This window comes from Pholcus phalangioides, unplaced genomic scaffold (assembly GCF_987345545.1).
Source record: "Pholcus phalangioides strain wild (caught in Gottingen) unplaced genomic scaffold, Ppha-v1.0 ptg000011l_1, whole genome shotgun sequence".
In the NCBI taxonomy this organism is placed as follows: Eukaryota; Metazoa; Arthropoda; class Arachnida; order Araneae; family Pholcidae; genus Pholcus; species Pholcus phalangioides.
This window is the reverse complement of record NW_028301604.1, coordinates 12,030,563-12,056,175: the sequence shown is the minus strand read 5'-3', so window position 1 is coordinate 12,056,175 and position 25,613 is coordinate 12,030,563. Positions and strand designations below refer to the sequence as shown.

The following is a 25,613-nucleotide window of genomic DNA, read 5'->3' as shown; positions in this document are numbered from 1 at the left end:
TACCTACCGAACCTGGAACGACCACCGATAGATGGCGCTTTCATTTCCTACACAACTCTACTGGTTGGAAATTGTCGTATATGATCGGAGTTGGTGTGTGGTAGAGTAGTTGTCTGCAAAAAAGGCAAATGCCATACAAACTTTGGAACTTCATTTTTAAATCACGGCAAAGTTTTTATCGTTGACAGTTTCCTCGTACTCTGTACAAGAAAAAGCAGCGTTATTTAATCTGAAATGGTATTTTGACGACTAAACAATTTTTATTTAATTATCATTTAATAATCTCTATCATCTCAAAAGTAATCCCATGATTATGCTTGAATTTCAGAAAAATGTTCATTTTTCACAGAAAACCACGTAACTGAGTAAGCGTAAGTTGGGAGTGTCGAAATCTTAAATATAAAAAATTCGCCATTCTTCATAGCTTTAAAGTCTTGCAATCGTTTCTTTTTTCCTTTTTCTTTTATAAAAAAAAAAAAAGAAGCAAAATGTACCAGTTGTCTTTCTAATTCGACAACACGCTAATGAGAATTTGATATGTATAATCGCGTGAGACCTATTAGCAGGTCCATCTTGACAGCATCATGGGCTCCGCAACAAGTCTGACAATTCATGTGAACTGCTATGTAAGGCCATTCAATTCCCCCCCCCCCCCGTGTAGAATGTGCACCAAGAGCCCCCCCCCCCCCCCGAATAAACCCATGCGTTAAGATAGCCCTGCACATAAAAGCCACAAACTTCAAGTGATTTTACGAATTTCGAAAATAAATTGGACGCATTGAAACATTTAAATTAAAAAAAACTAATTTCTGAAAATTGTATTGTTTTTTTTAATGAACCATTTCTAACTCATTGGATTTTTAATACAGAAGAAACACTTAGATACTACAGGAAGAGGTAAAAATTCTGCTCGTAGACTGAACGTCACAATACAAATTGAAAGGCATCCGGAAGAAACTGAAGTGATAATGAGAGAATCTAACTGATTCGATAAAGCGTCGAGAAAGCACCTATCATAAATGTATATATGTATAATAATATGTGTGTGTATATATATGTGTGTGAAGTTTTATAGTTCAGTTCGGCTCGTATCACAGGCAGATGCATTATAATCAGCAACAGTTGAAAAGTAAGAAAAGATGTTCCAGCTTTTGACAGGAATTAATCTAAGAAAAACGAATCATCTCCAGCCTAAATCCTGCCATCAAGAAATTTTACCTTGATGAGAATGCAATCACTGTTGCTGAAATAGATTCTTCTTATTCAGAGTTTTGTCTGGAATTATAAATAAAACAACAACTGGTAAATTTCAATCGTATCTTTACATGAATGATTAAACACTAATGTAGAAGATTATACATTTCTTTCGCAACTGTTTTTAATTTTCAAGGCACCCGATAATAAAGGGTGGTCATGAAATAAATTTTTCGATATAAAAGTCCCTAGCGGCCGTAAAAGTCAAGGAATGCAAATTAAATTCGAAATATAGGTGTTTCAGAGTATGCGTTGGAGAATGAGGATAGAAGCGAAAACCTAGCTCTCGCGGTTACGGTTGCAACAGCAAAATTTTGAAAAATTCAAATGGCAACATTCACTTTTATGCATTGCAAAGCGATCAACGCGGTAAATAACCATAAATAGCGTTGAGACGGTACCTATAGCACAATAAATGCCAGTGCTAGAGTCAGAAAAAGAAACATGTAGAAACAACCAATACAGATCACTTTACTGCCGCAGAAAGTTCCACACTGACCGGTTAACGCACCAACCCCCCCGGTGAGATCTTTCTTTGTCTGCGTCCTGCGCTGACGTTTATGATGTTATAGGTACAGTTCCAACGCCATTCATGGTTTTTCCCTGCGCCGATCACTTAGCGGTGCATAAAAGTCAGTTGCCATTTGAATTTTTAGAAGCTTTGTTGCTGTGATCGTAACCGCGAGAGAGCTAGAGTTCTATTTTTCTATTCATTCTCGAGCACATACTTTGAAACACCTACATCTCAAATTTCATTCGCTTTCGTTAATTTTTGCAGCCGCTAGAGGCTCATATATCGATTATAGTTATTTAATCTCATATATGACATGAATGTCGCTCTCCACTTGTTAATACAAGATATACAGAAGACTGGATGTTGTGAAGATATTTATTATTTCAGATGTTAATTTTTTTTTTCTCTATCTCCTCTGTAGCTTAGTGGTCAGAGCACTCGTCCGGCAATCGAGGGACCCGGGTTCGACTCCCGGTAGAGACAGAGATGAGTTTTTTCCTTCCTTAAAAAATTAACATCTGAAATAATAAATATCTTCACAACATCCAGTCTTCTGTATATCTTGTAATCTCATATAGTCATTTTATGACCACCCTGCATTTATACACATAAAAATTGCTCTAACACAAACACACAGACACTTTAAATAACATCTGAATTAAATATTAGATTATCTAAAACAAAGAGACTAGTACAATATTTTGGTCAATTATATAAATTCCAAGTGAAATAACTTCACACATATAACTCTAATTAGCTTTTAAAACATTTACTTCTGTGTAACTCTCAATCTATATTTAATTTTCAAGTGTCTCTTTTTGTGTGTTCACTAAATCTTTATTATCATTATATTTGTTTGATTAATTTTATTGTTATTATTTTGGTTTTTTTAGCAAATTAATTTAGTTACGGGTACACATTTTACGTTATACGGTGAATTCAATGATCCAATCAATATGGCTCTGGTCAGTAACAAATTTTATTGCATTAAATGCTTTATAGAAAGATCTTAATAAATGTATAGTATGGTCAATTACAGCCTCCAAGAATATTGTTTAATGATAAACTGCATTTGTGAAGATGATAAATTAGAATTTTTTTGGGACAATTTCACTTCAAACTTCTCAATTTCCCTGACTTTAATGGCGTTAAATTTTTTTTTCAATGAATTAAAATCTGAAGGAAATTTTGTTTTTGTTTTTCAAAAAAAAATAAACTCACTTTTTCAACAAGTTTTGCAAAATTTCTACCGGATCACTTATTTCTGGAGTGAGTAGGCGTTTAAAAGGAACATCACTTGGTGCATCTGTAAAAAATAAACCAATAAGAGCGAGTATTATAAAAAAAAGAAATGTAATACGAAAATGAAACAATTTTAGGAATGAAATCTATACGATAATTAAATTCTGTGAATATACTCACCGTTTTCTAATCGTTTTACGGCTTCCTTGATGTTTTTATCTTTCCATCTTAATTCATCTTTATTCTGGATTTTGTCAATTAAAGATGCCGCCAACTTTTGATAATACAATGGCAGAAAGAAATTCAACTGCTTTTCTTTCTGATCTACTGTAGTAAAATATCTACAATCACAGATGTATGGAAAAGCAACCGCTACTAGCATCACCCACCAAAACATCTGGAAAGTTAGCGCCCGTTTCGACATTAATGGTAACTGAAACCAAAAGAAATATTGATTAACAATATTATTTGCAGTACTGAAAACTAGAATATGCCGAGGATCAATCACATAGAATAGATTTGAAAAATTGGAATTCAAAAAGCAATTTTTCATAAAAACTAATTTATTCCTCTTTCAGATAAAAGCAACTTATTCCACATTAAACAGAGTGTTAACATATGATGGATTAGAAACTCGTTTGTTGACCAAGTTTTGTGGTTGGATCTATAGCAAACGGAAAACTTGTTGGTTCTTTCAATGACTCGTATAGTTCAATAGCACTTCCATCATTTGGAACATTTTTTACTTTATTGTATAGATCCAGTCATGATGTAGGAAGAAGAAAAAGCTACGTAAATAAAGGTAATTGTTTGGAGGAATATTATGGCAGCAGATGATGTTTGTGGAATCAGTGTCAACTAAAAGTTCAAACTACAGAATGAAAAAACATATAATTACGCAAATTTAATCCAGTAACTGGCAGCATAAAATTTTTCAGTTTTTTTTCCTCAAATCAAATATTGCAAACATGCAATTCTTTTTCAAAAAAAAAAAGGAAAATTTGCCCATCACTTCAAATTATGCATAGCGTGATTTAAATTTTAAATCTGTTTTCCAGAACTTTCGGAAAGATTTGTGAACTAGGTATTCTTTCAGAACGCAAAATATTTGTGATTCTCATACATAAATCAGTTATTGTTTTCGATTTTGTTCTGATCAGATTATCCTTAATCCTTTCAAAATGGCAAATGCTTTTTGCCCGAACACTCCCACTCTTTTTCCGCAAAAGAACGACAAAATTTCGGGGAAGAAGATGTCAGAAAAAGAATTCTATATATTTTACTAAGGATTAGTTTCTAGACCGACGAATCCATTAGTACACAATCTTTCTACGAGTCCGTCACATCTGCACAAATGAAAATGAGAGCGATTCTGTGTGGCCTTCGAAATCGCCATTGAGTGCCAAACAAACAGATGATGTTTTAATATCCAGATAGACATTATTATTGGTTGCATTGCGTTACATTACTGAGTGAATATTTTTGAGTACGTCATAAATGTAAGTCTATCATGTGTTGTCTCTATTTCGTAAGTTGAAAGAATAGTTTGAAAAGTTGTTAGAGTATCTAGAAGATTTGTTTCTTGAGCAATAAATTAGTGGAAATCCATTTGTTTCATGTCATACGTCCTTGTTATGACATCAGTGAACTCCACCACAAAAATTAGTCTCATCTGTATTTTTCCTATTTAAATGACGGTTCGTAAATTCTTTATTCTAGTTCATTTTATTCTGAACAATGCCACGGGGTCTGAAATTGCCCAAACGTGAATGAAGGTTTGTTTAATTGGAGCGTTTATCGGAGTGGAAATGTAGTTTCAGTGAGATCGCCTTGTTTTTCACGAAGCAATGCTTCCATTTATTACAAGTAAACAGTGGTTGGAATTTTATAAAATGGAAACAATACTACTGGAATAGTCTGGCCAGCACGCTCACATAATCTTAATCTTGTGAGACTTTTTGTTTGTAAGATATTATACGAATAACTTAAAATATAGTTTTGCCTGTAGTTTTTTGCGAAAACGAATCGAGCTTTCGAATATGAGGTAAAATTTTTTTATAATACAGCCCCTCAGCTGAAAAGGCACTAGATAAAGATTTTTTAGTCCCATTAGTTATATTATTTTGAACACACAAATATTTATGTGAAACCACATGTTTCCCTTTTTCCATTTTTAATGCATGAATAAAATAAATTTTCTTTCAATTACTTTGGATACCTACCATGATAAGGTTCAAATCAAAATGCATTAATTGAGCATGAAAAAACCTAAAATTTTGGCTGAAAATGAGTGTATTTCTTTCAGAAAGAGCTTATATTTAAAAACCACATAGTCTTACACTAAGTTCTCTGAAGTTTATCAAATCATATATTAAGTAAGTATAACGCCTACATGCCGACGTTAAAAACTCACTAAGAGACAAAGAAGTAATTTACTAGGAGACTGACTTCTCAGGGCTTATGCCAGGGAAACTTGTTGAAACGTCTGAAAAAAATCTAACTCTTTTAGAAAAAAAAAATATTTTCATCCAAAAAGTTTTATACAGGACCGTAACTAGGCTGGGGCGACCGGGGCACTGCCCCAGGGATCCGAGCCGAACAGGGAGCCCTTCAAAAATGTATACTTGTTTTACATAATAACAACCCTTTCAAAAAGAGCTCCAAGGAAAAGTCTGCCCCGGTGCCCCGAAAAAGCACACTACGGTCCTGGTTTTATAAATATTAACATTCATCCGACTACTAGGAGAGAGAAATTATTGTTTTCTATTACATATAAAGCCTACCCAGTCCGTTATAGGCACAACTACGTTATTTTCAGGAAAAGCGACGGTGGTTCTATGATGCTGCTTTGTCTTTCAAACAGAATTTGCTGTTCTTTTATAGGCCCCATGCCAATAATGTTGTCGAATTCAAAGCAGGAATGTCTCTAGTTGTCGAATTGAGGCTTTTCCCATGACCTGCTTACCTTAATTTCCTGCATATAATACGCAGATGCAAATTTCACTACTTTGAAAAACAAAATGCCATTGTATTGTCCACAGCGGTGTATAATCTACATATTCAAATTTTATTCATTCATTAATAATAAAATCTTAAGGAATTGGAGGGTTTGTTTGTCACATTTTTTAGAAAAAAATGTCAATTTTTCTACTCCCGTCTATAGATTTAAAATAAAAATGGTTTTTTTTACACATTAATTTTCAAAATATTCATTTTTATTCCGACCTGTCAGGGAAAAAAATCTGCAGATAATACGCATCTATACTGCGTATCATCTATGTGTACAATATGCAGATAATCCAGCCAAGAAATTTCATTGTTTTAATGTATAATCTACGGATTATACGCAGGAAATTACGGTAAGAAAATACAATAAGTAATGCAACACCATGGTTTTAAAGCATATCTCTTTCTGAGAGAATACATTCATTTAGAGCAGAAATTTTAGCTTTTTCCATATGTTCAAGTAATCTGTTTTGACAACCTATCACGTATTCCTTCAATTACAGTACAAAAAAAAAAAGCAGTTCATCTCATTTTAAAATAGTGTTTAATACTTCGTAAAATCTTTTGATCATGGGCGGAGATACGGGAGGGCGTGGGGGGGGGCATTAACCCCCCCCCCCAGCATCAAAGGTGAAGTCGACTGATCTAATGCATATACTGTATGTATAGATGAACTGACATCATCATCATCGTGCCCCCCCCCCCAGCAATAATGACCGTGCCCCTCCCAGACTTCCAAGTCTATCTGCGCCTATGCTTTTGATGTCTTCGTAAAATCAATAAAAGCTTGTTACTAAATCTTCAAATTTTGAAAAGCTCTAATAAATTACTTTAATAAACTGCTACTTGATGCGCATACCTAAAGAAATACGAAAATGAATCATGAATTCAATATCAACAAGCTTATTTACAAAACTGAACTAGTATACATACATGACAAAAAGATAGATGAATAACAAGCTGCTGTTCACCAAATACTTTAAAGATGAACGCTATTATGAGAGATTGCTGCTGTATTTCTGAATCATCTGCATAAAGGTAACGTATATATAGCTCTGAACGAAAAAACCATTTCCGGAGCAGGCGTCGTAATGCTGATAATTTAGTAGTATTAACGCAAACTCATATTTTACGGTATAATTTAGATAATTTCACGCTGGGGAAAATTATTAGGAAGTTATGTGAAAGACATAGACTCCTACCATGAATTTTCTATATCAATTGGCACGTTTTAAAAAAAATACGATATTAATATTGGGATAAATCGAGAAGCTATCCATACTTAGATAAGAAAACCATAATTTTTTATTAGCAGTGTGTATTATATTTTATCACAATTATTAGCATTCCGTGATAATTGCTCCTATTCTGGGTTGCTGTATTGCAAATATAGTTGACAAATATACTTTGTGGGCTTTTGTTTTTGTATTTTTATATCGATGTTTTTTGAACTGGTTCATGGGGTGTTAGGTATCTAGACCTCGACTATCTGAATGATGTTTCAAACCAACAGAGTGCGTTTGGAATGCATGTTAAGCTATCGTTTGACTACGACCAACAGAGCGGATTAATTAAACCGTTAGAAAAACGTAAAATGTAATTCACGCAATGATCCATTCTGGCACCGGGGAACGTGGATATCAAGGCAAACCAAGACCAAAACCGACCATGACCTCCGCTCTGTCCCCATATGGGATACAAGTGGGTTATTCAAAAGAACGTGGGTCATGGTGGAAAACTCTGATGATTCCCATACCACAGAACTCCTCCAAGCTCAGACACAGACCTTGCTTCCTACGACGACCTCTAGCACTCCCTCTTCTCAACCCCCGCCCCCCCCCCCCAACAATCCCATCAGAATACACAAAACACATATACAGGGTACATAGATAACACCTTACACCCTTTTAGGAATTATGAAAGAAGATTTGAAAAGATATGGGCAGGCATGGCAAGTAACCACCGCTGCAAAGACCAAGATGGCCACTATTTTCTGAATTTATACATGAATTACATGTCTATATATGAAGCAATTATGAAGAGAACATATATAATATAAAGCAATAAAAATCAGTAAAATTATTCACATGTGAGCTGTCAGTGCCATAGTGCAAACCACAAGACGTCTTTCACGTAGGATCCGAGCACCAATGCTCCATTAACTTGCGACCAAGGAATACGACCTCGAGATTCTAATCAAACTAACAAGGAAAGGGTCCCAAAATTGCGTCTTCAAAAGTTTTGAAAAAATTGCCACTGACCCTACTCATTTAAATATGCACAGAAGTGTAAAAAAAATCCGGCGGGACTATTATGGGCCACTCAAAAAAATTGTAAATGTTAATATTTTGAACGCCAATAGAGGCCAAGAATGAATTTTAAAATCCCTCAACCCTAGAGTGACGTCATTCAAAAAACACATGATCAGGTGCATACGCAGAAAACTCTTTCTTTTTCTCTTGCTGGAAAAAGGAAGAGAAAAAGAAAATAAAAGGAGAGCTAGAGTGTGTAAAGAGAGTGTGGAAAGAAATTTTCATAGATGTCACTACAAAGCACGAGAGGCGATGAGTAGCCAACTGTTGTCATTTTTTATTACTTTTGTGGAACTCCGCCACTAATTTTTTGTGTTTATGTATTTCTGGGTGAGATGAATGTACTTGAATTTTTTCATAATTTTTGGAGACACCTTGGAACCCTTTCCTTATAAGGTCTTCTCTTGGTGCAGCCAACGGAAAGAGTGACATAAACAGCTGTGTGTGCAGAAGGCTTCATGAAGGTGATCTGTATTTGAGATGACCACCCATTCATGTACCGCTCAGCGTTCATCACAGGAGGGAGCATTAGCAATGGGCTTGTCTATTTGCTGACTGAACTGCAGATCAATGAAGGGCTGCTCTCTTCAAGGATGAGTTCAGGTTTGCGGAGCGATAGCAGATAGTTTTTGATTATAAAGAACCGGGAACTACTTTATTATCTATGAAACGTCTGTAAAAAAGAATATTTCGTAGATGGCAGCATCTGTGTCTAGTGTAGAATTTTTACTGTTGGACGTACAAACTCTGGGGTATTTCTATAGCGGCTGAGTTCCATGCCTCACCCCAAGAAACTGTGTCGGCTCAAGTGTATGGAGATAACATCCTTAATTTGTATGTAGGCCTTTACGCCGGTGTAATTCGCAGAAATTTTATTATAAAAGACGACAACTCTCGACTACACAGAGTTTATATCATGGAAGAGTATTTTCAGCAGCAAATGATGTAGCGGATGGAGTGGCCAGCCCCATTTTTAGACCTGAATTTAATTTAGCATGTTTTGGTTTCTCAAGGGAGATTTGTGTTTCACAGAAAATAGACACACTTAGCTGTTCAGCTTTGCAAGAACAATGACTTTCATTTCTTGATGAGAAAATCGTAAACGTCATCATCGATAGATGCTGTATGGCTGCTCGGAGTAATCACATTCCGCACATATAGAATATTCTATAATAAAATATTTTTTATACCACCTGACACATACAACTGTCACTTTCATATGCGTGTGAATTTCGAAAGTATAATTAATTGTCTGGAAATTTGTTTTACATGTCGCACCTCAAAAAAAAAAACAATATGTATAATTCTTTTTTAAGTTTCGTAAGCATCCGTACACAACTTTTTGAGCTGCGCCAATTTCTTGATTTTCCTTAATTAATGAAAACCATTATACAGCAAAGTTCTATCATTTACCTTTCAAACCGTTGATCATAAAAAACATACTATAAATTAGAAAAAGTATTTAAATAACACGTGAATCCTTTATATGTATTTTTTATTTTTTTTACCACGGGTTTGTAGGACCTATCTTTCATGGATAGGGGAGGGTGCAACGAATCTCTTCCAGTGAAATTATTAGTTACTACCTTCAAATAGTAGCAGGGCGCGGTAGCCCGGGTCGATAAGGTACTCGCCTAAAGTATCAAAGGATGTTTAGAGGTGTTGCGAGTTCGATACCCGGTTCGTCCTTGTCAGAAAATTTTCCTGATACAGGGGTACAACAGAAACGGCGACATGACCGCAGAAAAAATTGCTACCACAGGGAGCCCCCTCGTCGAGGGGTTAGCGCACCAACCTCTCGATGAGTATAAAAAACAAGCCTGCCGTTCTGAACCGACAGTAAATTGTAGGTCCCGGTCTAATTACCCCTCGTGTGCAGAAAATGACCGTGGTGAGACAAAAATTATCAAAAAGTAGCATTTTAAATTGAAAGGAATCAACTAAAACCACATTTAAAAAATGCTTCTTTTTAATATTTTATTAATTTTTGATCATCCTGGGGGGGGGGGGGGGGGAAGCGAATATGAGCCCTCAATGCGTCTCTCCGGCATACGCCCCTGAGCTGTACATGTATTGAAATATAATTTTTTTATACAGTTCACTTTACTTACAACTTTCAAATCAAATCAAATCAAATCAAATTTATTCATTTCCAACATACAGAGATTTAGATTAGTTTAAAAAAAAACCGTTTATCATCCAGAGGATGTGATACCTGTACGGATGATTGAAAATTTACTTGATAATTAATGAATAAAATATATAAAACATACGACATGAACAGAAACATTAAAAAAAAGACTCATATACAACACAAAATCATCTCTATCAAATAAAAAAATACGTAAAGTTAAAAAATCAAGAACGAAAAAACATAGACAATACGAAAAAGATTAAGGTCTTAATGTATGGCGAGAAATGTAATAAACAAAACATTAGATAAAAAGTATATGAAAAAAAAATGAATCTCGCACATACAATAGACAACACAAACAAGAACAATTTTTTTTAATTGAAAAAATATGCATAATTAAACAAGTGACAAAGTGATTTAGTGACAAAGCTAAAGTGAATAAATTTTATTGCTCCTCCTAAACGTCAAAATAAGAGTCTACATCGTCTATTAAAATTAATAATTTGAATAATGATTTTTTAAATGCCGCGTGTGTGGGTATATTTTGTATTTCTAGTGGTAGTGAATTATATAATTTCGGAGCTAAATAATAAAAATGTTTACGAAAAATTTCTTTCTCAAAAGTAGGAATACGGTAAATCATATGAGGTCTTCGCTCGGAAACATTATCTTTTAAACTGAATAAACCTTTAATACGGTTTAAGAAAAGAATAATACAACAAAGAGCATTATAACGTAAAGGAAGTAGATTTCTAAAAATTGAAGATTTCTAAAAATTGTAGAAGAATGAGACTGACCCCGATTCAAAATTTTGAAAACTCTTTTTTTGTATTGAAAATAAAGGCAATAAATTAGTTTTATATAATCACCACCCTGTATAATTGTACCATAATTTATAAGTGAATAAAACCAAGCATAGTATAGGTCTTTCAAGAAATTAGCGGAAACTTTCTTACTTATATAATAAAAATTATATAAAACAAAACGAAGTTTTTAAGTAGTTCATGAACATTAGATTTCCATTTTAAATTGCTGTTTACATTTGAACCCAAGTATTTAATACTATTAACTTCTTGAATTGCATCGCAATGACAATGAGGTTGAAAATCACAAGCGAGGGTGTGAAATTTAAGATTAAGATGTAAATCAGATTGCATAAGATTGAAATTAACGTATTTTGTCTTCTGTAAATTTAATTTGAAATCATTAGCATAGAACCATGGCATAAGTGATCTCATGGAACCGTCAAATTCTAAATTACAAAGATCATTAATGAAAATCAGAAAAAGCAAAGGATCCAATATAGATACTTGTGGGACTAATATTTCGAAACTTTTTGTCTTGCATTTAATCAGTAATCTTTTATTACACGCCCGACGTATTTATTTCATCTGCGAACAATGATTCCGAATGCAGGATAACTTTAGCTTAGAGTAGAGACGGCCAATCTACGGCACAAGTATCACAACGTGATACTAAAAGTGACACGCGAAAGTTTGTCAAAAATGATTTCAAAAATTTCAAAGTTAGTTAAGGATTTTCAAGCACCATCATATTATAAAAAAAATTGAACTGAAAATTTAAGAAATCTTTGTTTCGAAAAGTTATATTGTTAATTATGTGTTACAATGTTATGTTACATATTTGGTGTGTTTTACTAAAAGTGTCCAAAATGTATATGTATTTCGAAAGCAATGCTTTATCAACAGACGCCTTGATTGTTCATGGTTTCGCCAAGATTTTTGTATCGAATTTCACAGCTTCTGAAGAGGGTCATACTCTTCGACTTTCAAGTTTCTTCTGATGTGCCGTCAATATTTCTTATATCTCCTTAAATGACATAAAATATAGTATAAAAAGATTGGAAGGGAGTAGCTCCAGGAGTATAAATGGGGTTTACCACCTTATTTTATCAAGGCATGTGCTGAGCATTTGTTGTGTACTTTTATTAATTTTTAATATATTTGTTAAAAATGAGATCTTTCCAGATGAATGGAAGAAAGCAAGAATCGTTCCCATTCTTAAAAAAGGCGATAGACATAAAATTGAAAATTATAGAAGTGCAGCTATTCTGCCAAATTTTGCTAAAATTTTTGAGTCTATTGTATATGGTAAAATCTATGCTGAAATTAGTACCTGCATCTCCTTAAATCAGCATGGTTTCGTTAGAAATAGATCTGTAGTTACAAATCATCTTTCCCTCAATACATATACTGTTGTAAAACCATAGCTAATACACGTCAGCCAGAAGTGTATTTACAGGACGGCTATAGCCCAGGGCGGCAAATCTTGGGAAGGAATGGGCAAGAAAATTAGAGTAGAATTGGAGAAGGGTGGAAAAATTTCTATAGTAGCTCGGTCGTTTACGCTCAAAATGGGAGTGTTTCGATTTACAATGTATTCCCCCAACAGATCGTTTGCTCCCAGTCTGATTTTAGTCCTTGTGGGTGACGGGGGGGGAGAGGGGTTAGTAACTAAACTACCCCTAACTATTTAATAGTTGCCAACTGCTGAGTCGGAGTGTCACTCTGTCTATAGAGACCGGATTACTACATATAAGCAGAAAGCAATTTTTGCCAAAAAAAAGGTAGATAAAAATAGTGCAGATCGGGGTGCACGACTTGTATTTTACGGGACATTACCGTGTAATTTTGACTATCTCGACTTCTACATGAAATGTCCTGTTTCTTTTTTTTCAATGAAGTTGCTTGAATTTTTATTCTTTATTGAAATGAAGGATTTAAATCAAGAGATCACTTATATAACTTATATATTATATAATAGTAATAATAACTATAACCATTATAATTAATTACAGTCATATAAATATTTTTTCCGTGAATTTTATTTTTAATCCATTGTAATTTGCAATAGAGCTTCATTTCGCGCTGTTTAAGATTTCTTTAGCGATTTCAGTGATTATAGAGAGGCAACTTTGACAACTTTTTTGGCGATAATTGGCCAGTATTTTCCCGTAGGGATCCCGATATAATGTAATTCTTTTTCGAGGAGATATGGTCAATCTGAGTATACAGTGTGTATCACACTTTTCTACAGAAATACCTTTCGCAGGCCAGATCAAAGCCCTTGTGGAGCTGCATTTGGTCAGCGGGTTGGAAGCTGTACATCCGTGATGTAGATGATTTTTAAATCAATCGTATAAAAAATCATATTGATAGAAGAGAGAAAACTAGTATTCATTCATATTTTCCGATATTCGTTATCATTAATAATATCATCATAATTATCGTTATTCATAACGATTTTCTGTTCCTCGTCTCATATAATTTTTTTTTACGAAATATCATCATATCTTCAACATTCAAGTCGGGTCTTAATAAAATTAATCTGAAACTTATATTAATGAAGAATAGGAAGATAAAAACAAGTCTTATCTATATGTAAAATTATGTAAAGCTTGAATATTCACTGAAGAATGCCTTTTCATACAGGATTCAGGTTTTATCCAGGGCTGGGCAAATTGAGTCACATGAAGTGCCAGGTGACATGGTGACTAGAAAATCGGTATTAGCGCATAAAATTTTGTACGCATCATTGCTAAACTAAAGTGTAAGTATGACACAAAATTTTTTGATTTCGAAATAATGAGTCTTCCAACATGGGAAGGGGCTACGAACTCCCGGAAAAGTTTAAGAAAAAAAAACATTATTTATTGCTGTTTTTCTTGGGAGGAAAAACATGCTCGGCTCCTAATTTTTTTTTTTTCGATTTGTCCAGCCCTAGTTCTGAGCTGTCTGCAGCCTTTACTATCAGGAAGCTATGGAAATTCGGGAACATCTTAATGAAGAGATAGGAAATGAAATTGAAAGCAAACACAGTTCCCATCCGAAGAGGTCACTTTATTGGGTTTTTATTTTCTTGCTTTAGAAGTTAAATTATGTGGGCTACAAACGTTAATTTCCCCAGTCCTTTCTATCGGCAATCAAGCTTTTTCTGCTCCGTATATACGGTACTGAAGCAAAGTGGGATATGTGTTAATACCGTGTTTTATTTCTACAACTTCGATTATGATTTCATTTTTCAAGAGTAAAGTTAATGGAAGTTTTTGAAAGTTTCTGTTAATTTATGCAAAAATGCTTCAGCAACTATATTGATTGTTAGTTTGGCAGATGTAATAAATATTCTAATGCATATTAAAATATAACTCAACAAATCATGAAAATGCGGGTAGAACGCATTTTTAACCCCCGTTTATAACGTTTTTTCTAAACTTTTCTCCGTTTATTTAATTCAAATATTTCAGTGAATGTTGCACTTAGAAACATGGAGTTTCTTTTTGTTGGACTCGAGAGAGACGGTGCAATAACTTTCTAATTGGGTTTTTGAGGACAGGGTGCCAGTATAAAAAGTTAACTTTCTTATTTTGATAAATATACAACCCTTTGCAATATGAATGATGTATCTGAGATCCACACGTTATTTGAATAATTTTTCCAAGTATACCTTCAAGCAATTGCAAAGTATGTCAGGATCAACGGTTCGTCAGTAATTCGCGGTGAGGGCTGTTAGCTGTGTACCCTGCATAATGTAACGCTACACCCTCTCTTATGACGTATATCCTTCAATCCCGTATATCCGTGGCGTCTGACAACCGTAGCCCCATTTATTTATTTTACTCGTTTTGGCACCTCTGGATAGAAAAGGTGTGATATTTTCATATTGCATGGTAAGTTTGCAATTTTACACTGTAATGTCCAAATGAGGATTTTGAAAATTTCTCAGTTTCGCCCTGATTTTTATTAATGGATTTCGTGTTATATCCCGGATTCTCAGGTACTTCTTCTTGTCACCTTATCTACGGTATAAGTAGACCTCGAAAGGTCTCAGATGTTCAGCTCTCACTTGTTCAGGTCACTTGCACCTCCCTCTTTGTACACTTATCAACTGTCGCATATTACAATAGGAGAGTGAGGAATTAACGACGCTTGCCTTCCAAATAAAGATAATCTGGCCTAACAATGATTTAGACAAAGGGTTTACCTGCAACTCTTAGAAATCGGGGATGAGCGCAATCGCCCTGTCGTTTGGAAATTGGGATGAGCGCAATCGACCTATTTCTCATCATAAACGGTTCATCATGAGCGCAATCGACCTACACCTCAGGCGGTAAAATCATCAATGCGCGTCTACCCAGGGACTTAGTCAGTGACCGACAAAACGCGTGATCTATAGAGTTTGCGAGCATGGAAGAGACCAAAGGAGCGATCTAGAGAGTGAAGGAACAGGTCAGTGAGCTGCCAAAAAGAGCGACCAATGAAGTGTGCATGCATGTTAGTAACCAAAAGAAAAACTTAGAGAATGTTTGAGCATGGGGGTTGACCTAGAAAGCGAGGGAATCGGCCAATGAGCATCAAAAGAGAGTGAGATACTAGATCGGTGAATGATAAAAAGATTGACCTAGAGAGTGAAGGACGATGTCGGTGAGTGACCAAAAGAGCGATTTAAAGCAGTGGTTCTCAACCTTTAGGATCCCGCGGCCGGTTGAATACTTTTTCGAGTGGATGGTCCGGACATAAACACAACTAATGGGGGAAAAATTGAAACGATTACTTTTAGCCGTTTTCACTGTTGTTAGGACAAAGTACTAGCACTGGGCCGGTGGTTTAGAAACACTGATTTATAGTGTACAAGCTTGCGAGTGACCAAAACAGTGTGCAAGCATGTGAATTATCAAAAGAGTAACCTAGAAAGAAAAGGACCAAGTGAGTGAGCGACGAAATGAGTGTAAGCATGTGAGTGACCATAAGAGTGACTTGGAGACAAAAGCGTTGTACTGGGAGCGGGGGGAGGGGGGGGCAAAGCGTGCTATGGCCTAGGGTGGAAAAAGAATGAGTGGAATGAATGGTCAAGAAAATTAGACAAGAATGTGAAAAGGGCGGCAAAACCATAAATCCGAATTTTTAAGTCAGCTGATCTAATTTACAAAGATTTCGCTAAAGCATTTGATTACTTTAGCCACTGTACATTGCTGTACAAATTAAAAAAAATTGGTTTCTGTGATAATACTTGTAATTTATTTGCTTCATACCTAAAAAACAGACTGATTTTCGTATCTCATGGCTCGTCTTTAGTGACGGATTTTGTGCATCATCTGGAGTTCCTCAGGGGTCTGTCCTTGGACTTTTGTTGGTCCTCATATTTATTAATGACCTTACAGCTGCTTTTCATAATTGCTTATTATTTGCTGATGATTTTAAAATCTTTGACCTTGTTGTAAATTTCGTATTTTGTGCTATCATTCAAGAAAAGTTAAACAATATTTATGACTGATATATCGAGAATCATCTCCACTTGAATATAAACAAATGCTTTGCTATGCCTTTCACCCGCATGAAACAACCTATCACGTACTCATATTACATTGGCACTGATATTTTACAGAGAAAATATTCTGCTACTGACCTGGGTGTAATTCATACTTCTGATTTTACCTTTCGTGATCATATTAATGACATTTGTACAAATTCATATGGCAAACCTATCTGGCTTAAAAGAATAACTGAAGATTTCAACAATTTAGATACAATTAGATACAAAAAATATTCTTTTTTAATTCTATAATACGATCAAAACTTTGAATATGTTTTGATCGGGATCGTTAATGAGGATTCCTCATTATAATAATGCTATTAATGATAATGAAAGTATACAAAATGAATTTATGTGATACTTGTATTTTAAGAAATTTAGAACATATGATATTTTACAATTTCAACAACTTTTCTCCGACAAACTTTTTTAATTATCAGTCTCCCAAACAAAAAATTTCATTCGACATTTTTCTGGCGGTAGATTAATGGTAATATCGATTGTTCTTTTCTGTTGCCTAAAATAGGATTTTTGGTCACACGATACAATACCAGGTCAAATAAATTATTTCATATAGCTTACTTGAAGACCTCGATTGGTCTTTCTTGTGCGATAAACAGATTTTGTAATGATAGTTTACCAAAGGAATTTGATATATTTACTACACTTACTGGTAAATTCAAAGAGCTTCTTCTGTCCGATTGATGAGTGATTTTTTTTATTCTGTAAGTGATTGCTAAATTATTTTGCCTTTGTTTATTCATTTTTTATCTTATTTTAGTGGTTGTTTGCTTATCATGTTCATTTGTTTTTATTTCTATTTTTAATTGATCCGGTGATTTTATATAGGCCTTCATTTTACGTATATTTAAATAAAATAAATAGACAAAAGGAATATAAAAATTCCATTTTAAAATGGAATTAAAAGTATGAAAAATAATCAGCAAAGCAAGCAGAACTGTTCTGTGATAGTTGACTATTGTATTTATCCTTCACTGGAAGTGACTGAAGTTCTAATCAATAATGTTTTTGAAAAGTTTTGGAATCCATTAGAATGCTTTAAAATACGTTTGGAAGAGAATAATGAACTTCCTCATGAATGAGTGACCTCATTTTGAGAATGAAAAGCAATCACAGAAAGCTGTTGTCTGAACCATATGTGATTATAAACCCCCCCCCCCCCCCGCTCTTTAGACCTGCTGGAAGGACTTACTAAGTCCCTTGGGGTCACAAAGTGTTTGTATTTATGTGTTTTTATGTTTGTACCTATGTGCATGTTTGTGTTTGTACCTATGTGCATGTTTGTGTTTGTACCTATGTGCATGTTTGTGTTTGTACCTATGTGCATGTTTGTGTTTGTACCTATGTGCATGTTTGTGTTTGTACCTATGTGTATGTTTGTATTTGTATATATGTCTATGTGTGTGTTTTTGTGATTTGTTTATTAAAAAAAAAAGTCCGCAACAGACAAAATGCCCAACGAGGAGGCATGTTTGTCTATCTCTGTTTTAATCAATCGACCTGTTATTGTTCATTTATAAAAATGTGCTTTATGCTAGTTTGGTGTCAGATCCGCACGTTGCATTTCCGCACATGGGAGAATTTAGGGACATTTCCCGCACAATCCAGCCCCTTCTTAAATTTCTATTTTTCCTTTCTACCCCTGCTTTCTTTTATTCCCTTCCCGAAGTGGATAGGAGTTTTATGAGGCTGTATCCACATTGTTAAAGTTCAACTATTTTTTATCACTAGAATGTTGAATTATTTTGGAATATTTCACTCTAAATCCACGGGAAAGTAGTAAAATTAGTTATTATGCGTAATTAAATCAACCCCCCCCCCCGATCTCCTCGGTAAATTCTGTTAATTATAATGTCTTCGTAACATTCACCGGTGATTATCCATAATTTCTAATTAAAGTCGGTAAATTTGATAAATAGGAACCTGTATAAAAAATTATCACCTCTATTCTCTTCATTTAACCAGTTTATTAATTTGCGATACTTCCGCGAGACACGCATTTAGCCATAAAAACTAATTTAAAATAAGTGTCGAAAGATTTTCTTCACACACATAATTATGTACAATAAAAAACCAACATTACCGATCGAATGCATAATTTTTGGTAAATTCAAGTAATTCATTGACGATTTATCATATTTATCAATAGGACCTTACAACCTGGGGATTATAAATAATCACCGATGAATGTGAAAGTCTTGGTAGGCCTATATGAACAAAATCTATTAAACTTACCAAAATGGTATGCGTATAAATATTAAATACAATACATTGCTATATGCATGTTTTAAATATTACGCTATATTTGATCCTGCCCACACGATGCCTCAGTCGTTGGCAGGAGAGAGAGAGAGGCCACATGAAAAAAAAAGCTTCCTAAACTAGCTTGTCGTCCAACTAGACATCAATCATGTTGAATGCACATTTTAGCACATCAGACTTAACTCATAAAAATAAATCAATAATTTACCGCTTTGAAATCTGAATATTTATGTTGATAAGGAGTCATCACATTGTTTTTATAAAATAATTAAACTCTTTTTTTTTTTTTTACTTCAAATTAACAGTTTTGTCATTCCGCCCATGATTTCCTCTGGAATAAATCGTTTGAAGGTATACGTCCCAAAATTTATCACACTTATTGATTTAGCGTATGACATGAATTTAAATTTCCAACAAATATTATAATTGAAAATAGTATGAAATGCAAAATTTTGACATTCAAGTCTGAAAAAAAAACACCCTTGCTTTCAAACATTTCAAAAGCACATTTTCAGGATGCAGATAAAAATACCAGAGCTCCAAGTAAGAAATAATGGTTAAATAATAACAGAAAATTTATACCTGCAAAATATGTCGTTTATTAATTTGAAAATAATTCGTTGCTATAACAAAAAGCGCATTTCGCTTGTAAACAACGTGATCTTCACGTATTCCCAAGGGATCACACAACATGATCCGTTCAGGAAACTTGTTAGCGTTGGATTATTAGACAACCATGCCTAAACTGAGATTCGAACCCAGACCTGCACAGTGAGAAGCGAGTTCCCCAACCACTCGACTGTGAGGCGACGAGAAGCATGGTTAAAATCTAATTAACTATGAAGTATTGTATCATTTTTTCATTTAATTTTTTGTTTCCAGGTAATACAGATTGCATGTTCAAACACATACTAAAATTCTGTTACAAACGTTTACTCGAATTTTCAATTCAAGCTGAGGATTCCAAACACTTTTTAACACCTTTCGTGCTTTCATAATTTAGCAGAATGTTTGAAATGCGTTTCTCCAGTTTAGTGTACCCCCCTTTAGCATCTTTTTTTGCCCTCTAAATTCACCTCTGCTTGACTCATGAGGAAGTTACTGCATTTAGATTCCTCTTTCAAATCCAGGATAAGCATTCTGATCTTTGGATCTGGTTTCAACATTATGTGTGGAATTGTGTGGATCTGTTATGCCAAATATTGCATCAGACACGAGATATGCTGTATTATTGATACTATTTCACTCACTATCAATAAATCAATGCTGCGGTATGTAATTGCCACCAGCTATCTTGAAATTGATGCTGAAAATACCATTCTGAGAAAAATTTAACGCCAAGAATCTAATTCAGAAAGAACTCTTTGGTAATAAACGTAGGTTAGTTGGAACCTCGGAAGTGTTTCAGACCTGTGGATGACAGCTTCGGTTTAGTGTAGAAGTTTTTAATTTTTGAATTAATTATCGAGTTGCTCAAAACGGTTAACCCTCAGAACAGAGTCGTATGCAAAAAGGGAAGCAGGAGGCCCTTTTTTGCCTCATACAAGAAAGTAAAAATTTTTTAATATTTTTGCAAAAAAATAATAATAAAAATACCGAAGGAAAAAATATCTTTATATGCTATTTTAACCTATTTCTTTAAAATGATTTTTATAGGTTAGTAACTCGAAATTTCTCTGAAAGAGAGAGAAATTCCTTGTGCTCCCCTACCAAACCTCCTTCAAAGGTCGATCCTACATACTCCCCTGGCTGACCCAGAATAAAAAAAAAAGTTAATTCTTACTTAGTCAAAGTACTATTTACAAAATTTTATAATCTGTTTCTCCATTGAGTAAAATGACTAACATTTTTTGCGTACAGTATTGTTCCTTGTAGTTCGTTTTGTTTTATTGAAAAATTAATTCATGTAGTACACAGTCTAAAAAAAAAAGGTCGTAAGAGATGTATTTTACTGCACTTCCTGTGCAAGCCTCAGTGGTTTGGGGTATTTTTCTCTTGTTCTGATCTAAGGTAAGAAATGAAATGAATATATATATTTTAGCATTATACAATAATGATGTATTCACCCATTAAAAGTTGTTTTCTTACATATATGTTTCAAATTAAGAAAAATTAGTTGAAAAAGCATGAGTCATAATTCGAGCACTTGGATTGCCATTCACCGAGTAAATTCAATTGAACTAAAGTTGAGATAGGGTTAATAATTTTTCAATCACATATATGTATGAAAGATTATTTCAGTGTCACAATTCCATGTACAGCCCCCTTATAACTCCAGTTCATTTATGGAGAGAAGAAAAGGAGGAGGAGGAGACGGGAAGAAAAACAGAAAAAGAAATTCAAGAATGGCCTTTGTTTTCCCAAGTGCAGAAATGGACCGTGCGGATTTGTCTCCCCAAATTCTCCTTGTGCAGAAATGCACCGTTCGGAACTGTCTATACACTCTTTATGATAACCGTTTACTGGCAAGGTCATCACATAACAATCGCAATAATAGAAATTGATCAGAGTGACACGAGCGATTTTTGTAATCTTAACGGGTTATAAAGACTTTGCCACACTGGGGGCCAAGTTCTAGATGATTTCATGCAAGGTGTGAGAGTTTAATGAATGCCACAATCTCTTTAAAGAACGAATATGAAGAATATATCGATTATAATACGTATTATCTCTAGCATTTATCAGATTCTTTTATTAATGAGAATGAACAATGGAAACACCTCCACAGGGAGAGCGAGCGGAAGATAAAATATTTTTCTAGCAATATACGATGCAATAATAAGTAAAAAAAATAATAATTCACGAGCTATATAGCTTCCAAAATGCTTTTCAAGGAAGTTTGTTTTTGAATTTTATAATAGAGATAATCACACACATGGTATGTTGACATTTTTTTTTCTCCAAGAGAGATTCCGTACAGAAACCAAATTATTAGAGTATAAAAAACTAACAGAAATGTGAACATACACACACAACGATGCCAAAACATATTATTTCCATAACTGTGCACAAAAGTCTTCTCAACTTCATTGTTTGATAGGTGTAAAATTTTCTTAGCCATAAAAATCATTTAAAGAAACTAGATATTTATTCAGTTTATGTTAAAACTGATGTCAAATTTTCAAAGGAATGAAAACGAAACTAAACATAAATTCGTATAAATATTTTCTATTTTGTAGTGAAAGATGATAACTTATGATTCAAAGTGACAACTGATATTAGAAATTATAAAACTTACCTGTTTTGTTGTAAGAATATTCAAGATCCTAGAAATATTTCTTGAGCGCAAGAATATTTTGTGCGGACAAAAATTCACGAGTTGTTCTTGTCTCGGTGTGTGGCTCTCTTTACTTTTCCGGAATTTTTGGTTGTTTGCGGTGTTCGATGATCCGCTCACAATGCTTTTCCTTCGGATATAGAAAGAATAAAAAAGTTTCCTGGAACAACTGGAACTATTGCAGCTGCCTTTCTTTTAACGTTTCCGATCATCCACCGCTAGGAGGCTTCTCAGCAAAGAAGCGACAGGTGGGTGTGCGTGTGATGAAACCTTTATCAAACCACCAAACTGATCCATGCTTGATTGAGGGTGTGTATAAACTCCGCCCAGTCCCATGCTTACACGCCCCTGCATTCCTTTCGGAAACATGGAAATTTTCTCCTAAGAAAGAGAGAAATGCTAGAGAAAAATACCAGATGTGTATTTGCCTTCCCAAAGCCCGCAAAAAGGGGGGGGGGGGAGGCAGAACAAAAAAATAAGAAGCCTTTACAAATCCACTAAACATGTACGACTCTTGAGGGTTAACCCCATCCTCCTACGATACCGAAAACTCAATTTAGCTCTTAAACATCGGTTTTCATGGCAATAGAGAAGCGGTGACGGGATTAAGCTTGAAATATTTCGACAAACTTATTTCGTTTTTCATCGTTTTGCACGAATATTTCCTCATCAGTGTTTATTTAGAGTGTTTTCGTCTTGGAAACTGACGCTGAACAGGAAACATTTTTGTAATGGAATTAGTTCATATTAATTGCACGAATACGAAAGTTTTTCATTTATTATTAAAATCTAATAATAAGCCTGAGAAAAATCGAGGGTTAACAAATCAAAGAATGTCTTATGATGACTTGTTCTGGACCTAAATTCGTGTTATCTCGATGTTGTGTCAGTATCGTCCTCTTTATTTTGTTTAAATTGTTTTCTATGTGATGGTCAAATATTTGAAGTTCAACATTTTTTTTTCATTAGTTAAATAATGGGTTTCTCCTCTATTATACATATATCAAGGAAAAATAGATTAGAGCCAAAATGATAGCTGTTATTATGCTAAATTACTTGTCTCGTAAATAGGCACGTTTGATTTCATTATTTCCTACCGTGTGTATTTTACTTTCGTATGCTAATGCCAGTTATTTACCAATTTTTACGTATTCGGTGATATTTAATTTGTCGTTCATAAAACGTGCATATGCCACGTACTTTTTATTCGTTTTTGATTATATTTGGTATAAAAGTTTTTATAATTTTAGCAATAATTTTATGATACAATATTTGTATTCAATACTTCTTATAAATACATTTATTTTTAGACAATATTATGGTTGAAATCCTTAGAAAACATTAATTACTTACCGTATTTGCCGGTTTAAAGGGAATGCATCGAGTTATAAAAAGCGCATTCCCCTCTTTTCCCACACAATTTTGCTCATTCAATCAAATTTCTAAACCTGCATATAAGACCATTTAAAACCCATTTTCATTGAGAAAAAAAAAGTGCGTCTTATACTCCACTAAAGACTGTTATTAAATAATTAATAATCAATTTCAGTCTCATGATTTATTAAATTAAATACATAATCTTTCATAACTTCATAACTTTCTAACATAGATCACATGCCACTAAATTTTTGAAATTTCAATTACTGAAGAATCTTAACAGAAATCCAGACGAAAGACGCCAATAAACTGTACATACTGTATTAGCAATGAAATTGTATAGTTGCAGTTCTATATATTCTTTGTTTAAAACATAAATTTATAAAACAATATCTCAGTAATTTATGTTATCCAATCGTTTAAAAAATATGTATCGTATACTTCATTGTTTAATATCATTTATAATTATAGATGCAAATTTTATGGCTAGTTATGATGAAAGCGTGAATTGAATTTCCGAAATATATTAAAAATGTGTTATGTATGATCAGGAAAGAAGAGCTCAACCATATTAGAGACGCGAATAATTCGCACAATTTATGCGCTATAAATGTCCGATTTCTTCAAATAATTCGACGAACTTGATGAGTGAAATAAACCAAAAAAACAATATTTTTCCTTTGAAATTAAGAATTATGTTACTACATTTTTCAACAACACTTATAGTTTAGTACAATAAATGCATTTACATGCAATTCCTAAACAAAAAAATTTTCTGAAAAAAAAAATTACGGTCGCATTAAGGTTGACTACCTTCAAATGACGAATTTTGGGGAAATTGTCGAAATTTTTTTATTAATGTATTTGAAAGAATTTTTTGTGCCACAATATAAAAATATTTTATTTTTATACATGCAAAAGTGTTTTATGAAGATTCATGTTTTTTCATTCAGAACTTAATTTCTCAAAAAGTATGCAAGATATTTTGATAAAATTTTTTGAGTGTTTCAGGTGATACTAGCTGTGCAATGAACTAGGATCCTGGCCATATATTCAGAATTTAATATTTTATAGCTGTTTAAATATAAAATATTAGATATTTTCCCCGTCAAATTAATGTATTATTTCACATAATTTGACGTACGCGTTTTCAGAAAATATTTAGTATACCTTAGATCTCTAGTTTATTGCACAAAAACAACTTTCATAGCAACGTACTGTATCAGAATTAAATGAGACAAGGTGAACGTTCTGCCAAACGAAAGGGGGTAATGGACGAGCCCACGTGGAACATGAAAAAACCCTACCAATCCTTTCCTATCTCAAACTGTTTTCAAGTTATGGTGGATGGATATGGATTAGGAAAAAAAATTCGTCAAGTCTGAAAATATCCAAAATTTGTGAAATTTCTGACAAATTTATACACAAGGTAAGCACATATTTGGAAAGAACAGAAAAACCTATGAAGTGACACCAATTTCATTTAAATATCTTGATTTAATGGTGAGCTACAAGCGCTGAAAGATTGTCGAAATTCGAAATGAAATTGTCACCAAAATTTTTAATTTTTTTGTCAATTCCACAAACACCCTTATACATAGTTGCAATCGGTCAAATTTACCAAAAACTGATCCATTGCACCAACTTTCGAAAAAGCTTGCAATAAACCATATCGGTGATCTAGTTCAGTAGAAATTTAATCTTTTGTTTGCAATACATCACTGAAATCTGCGTTCGTCGTAATTTTAGTAGACTTTGGCGACAATTCAATTAGTTCACCATTGAATACAGATACCCTGTAGATCAGGGGTGGCACGTGACGGTTTGAAAAATTAGAGAAATTCTATTCCATTTTTTTTATATAATCAAAGAAATTCGAACTTT

General features: G+C 33.9%; 1 protein-coding gene across 1 annotated transcript; it reads right to left on the bottom strand.

Annotated features, from left to right (window-relative positions):
* Window positions 1-844: 844 nt before the first annotated feature.
* LOC149080067 (uncharacterized) lies at window positions 845-22,552 on the bottom strand. Its single transcript, XM_089238578.1, has 4 exons — window positions 22,314-22,552; window positions 3,191-3,443; window positions 2,990-3,074; window positions 845-1,275 (listed from the first exon to the last, which is right to left on the bottom strand). Exons 2-4 carry the CDS (start codon window positions 3,432-3,434, stop codon window positions 1,260-1,262), a joined length of 345 nt encoding a protein of 114 aa, XP_089094704.1. The 5' UTR covers window positions 3,435-3,443; window positions 22,314-22,552; the 3' UTR covers window positions 845-1,259.
* Between the last annotated feature and the right edge of the window lie 3,061 nt (window positions 22,553-25,613).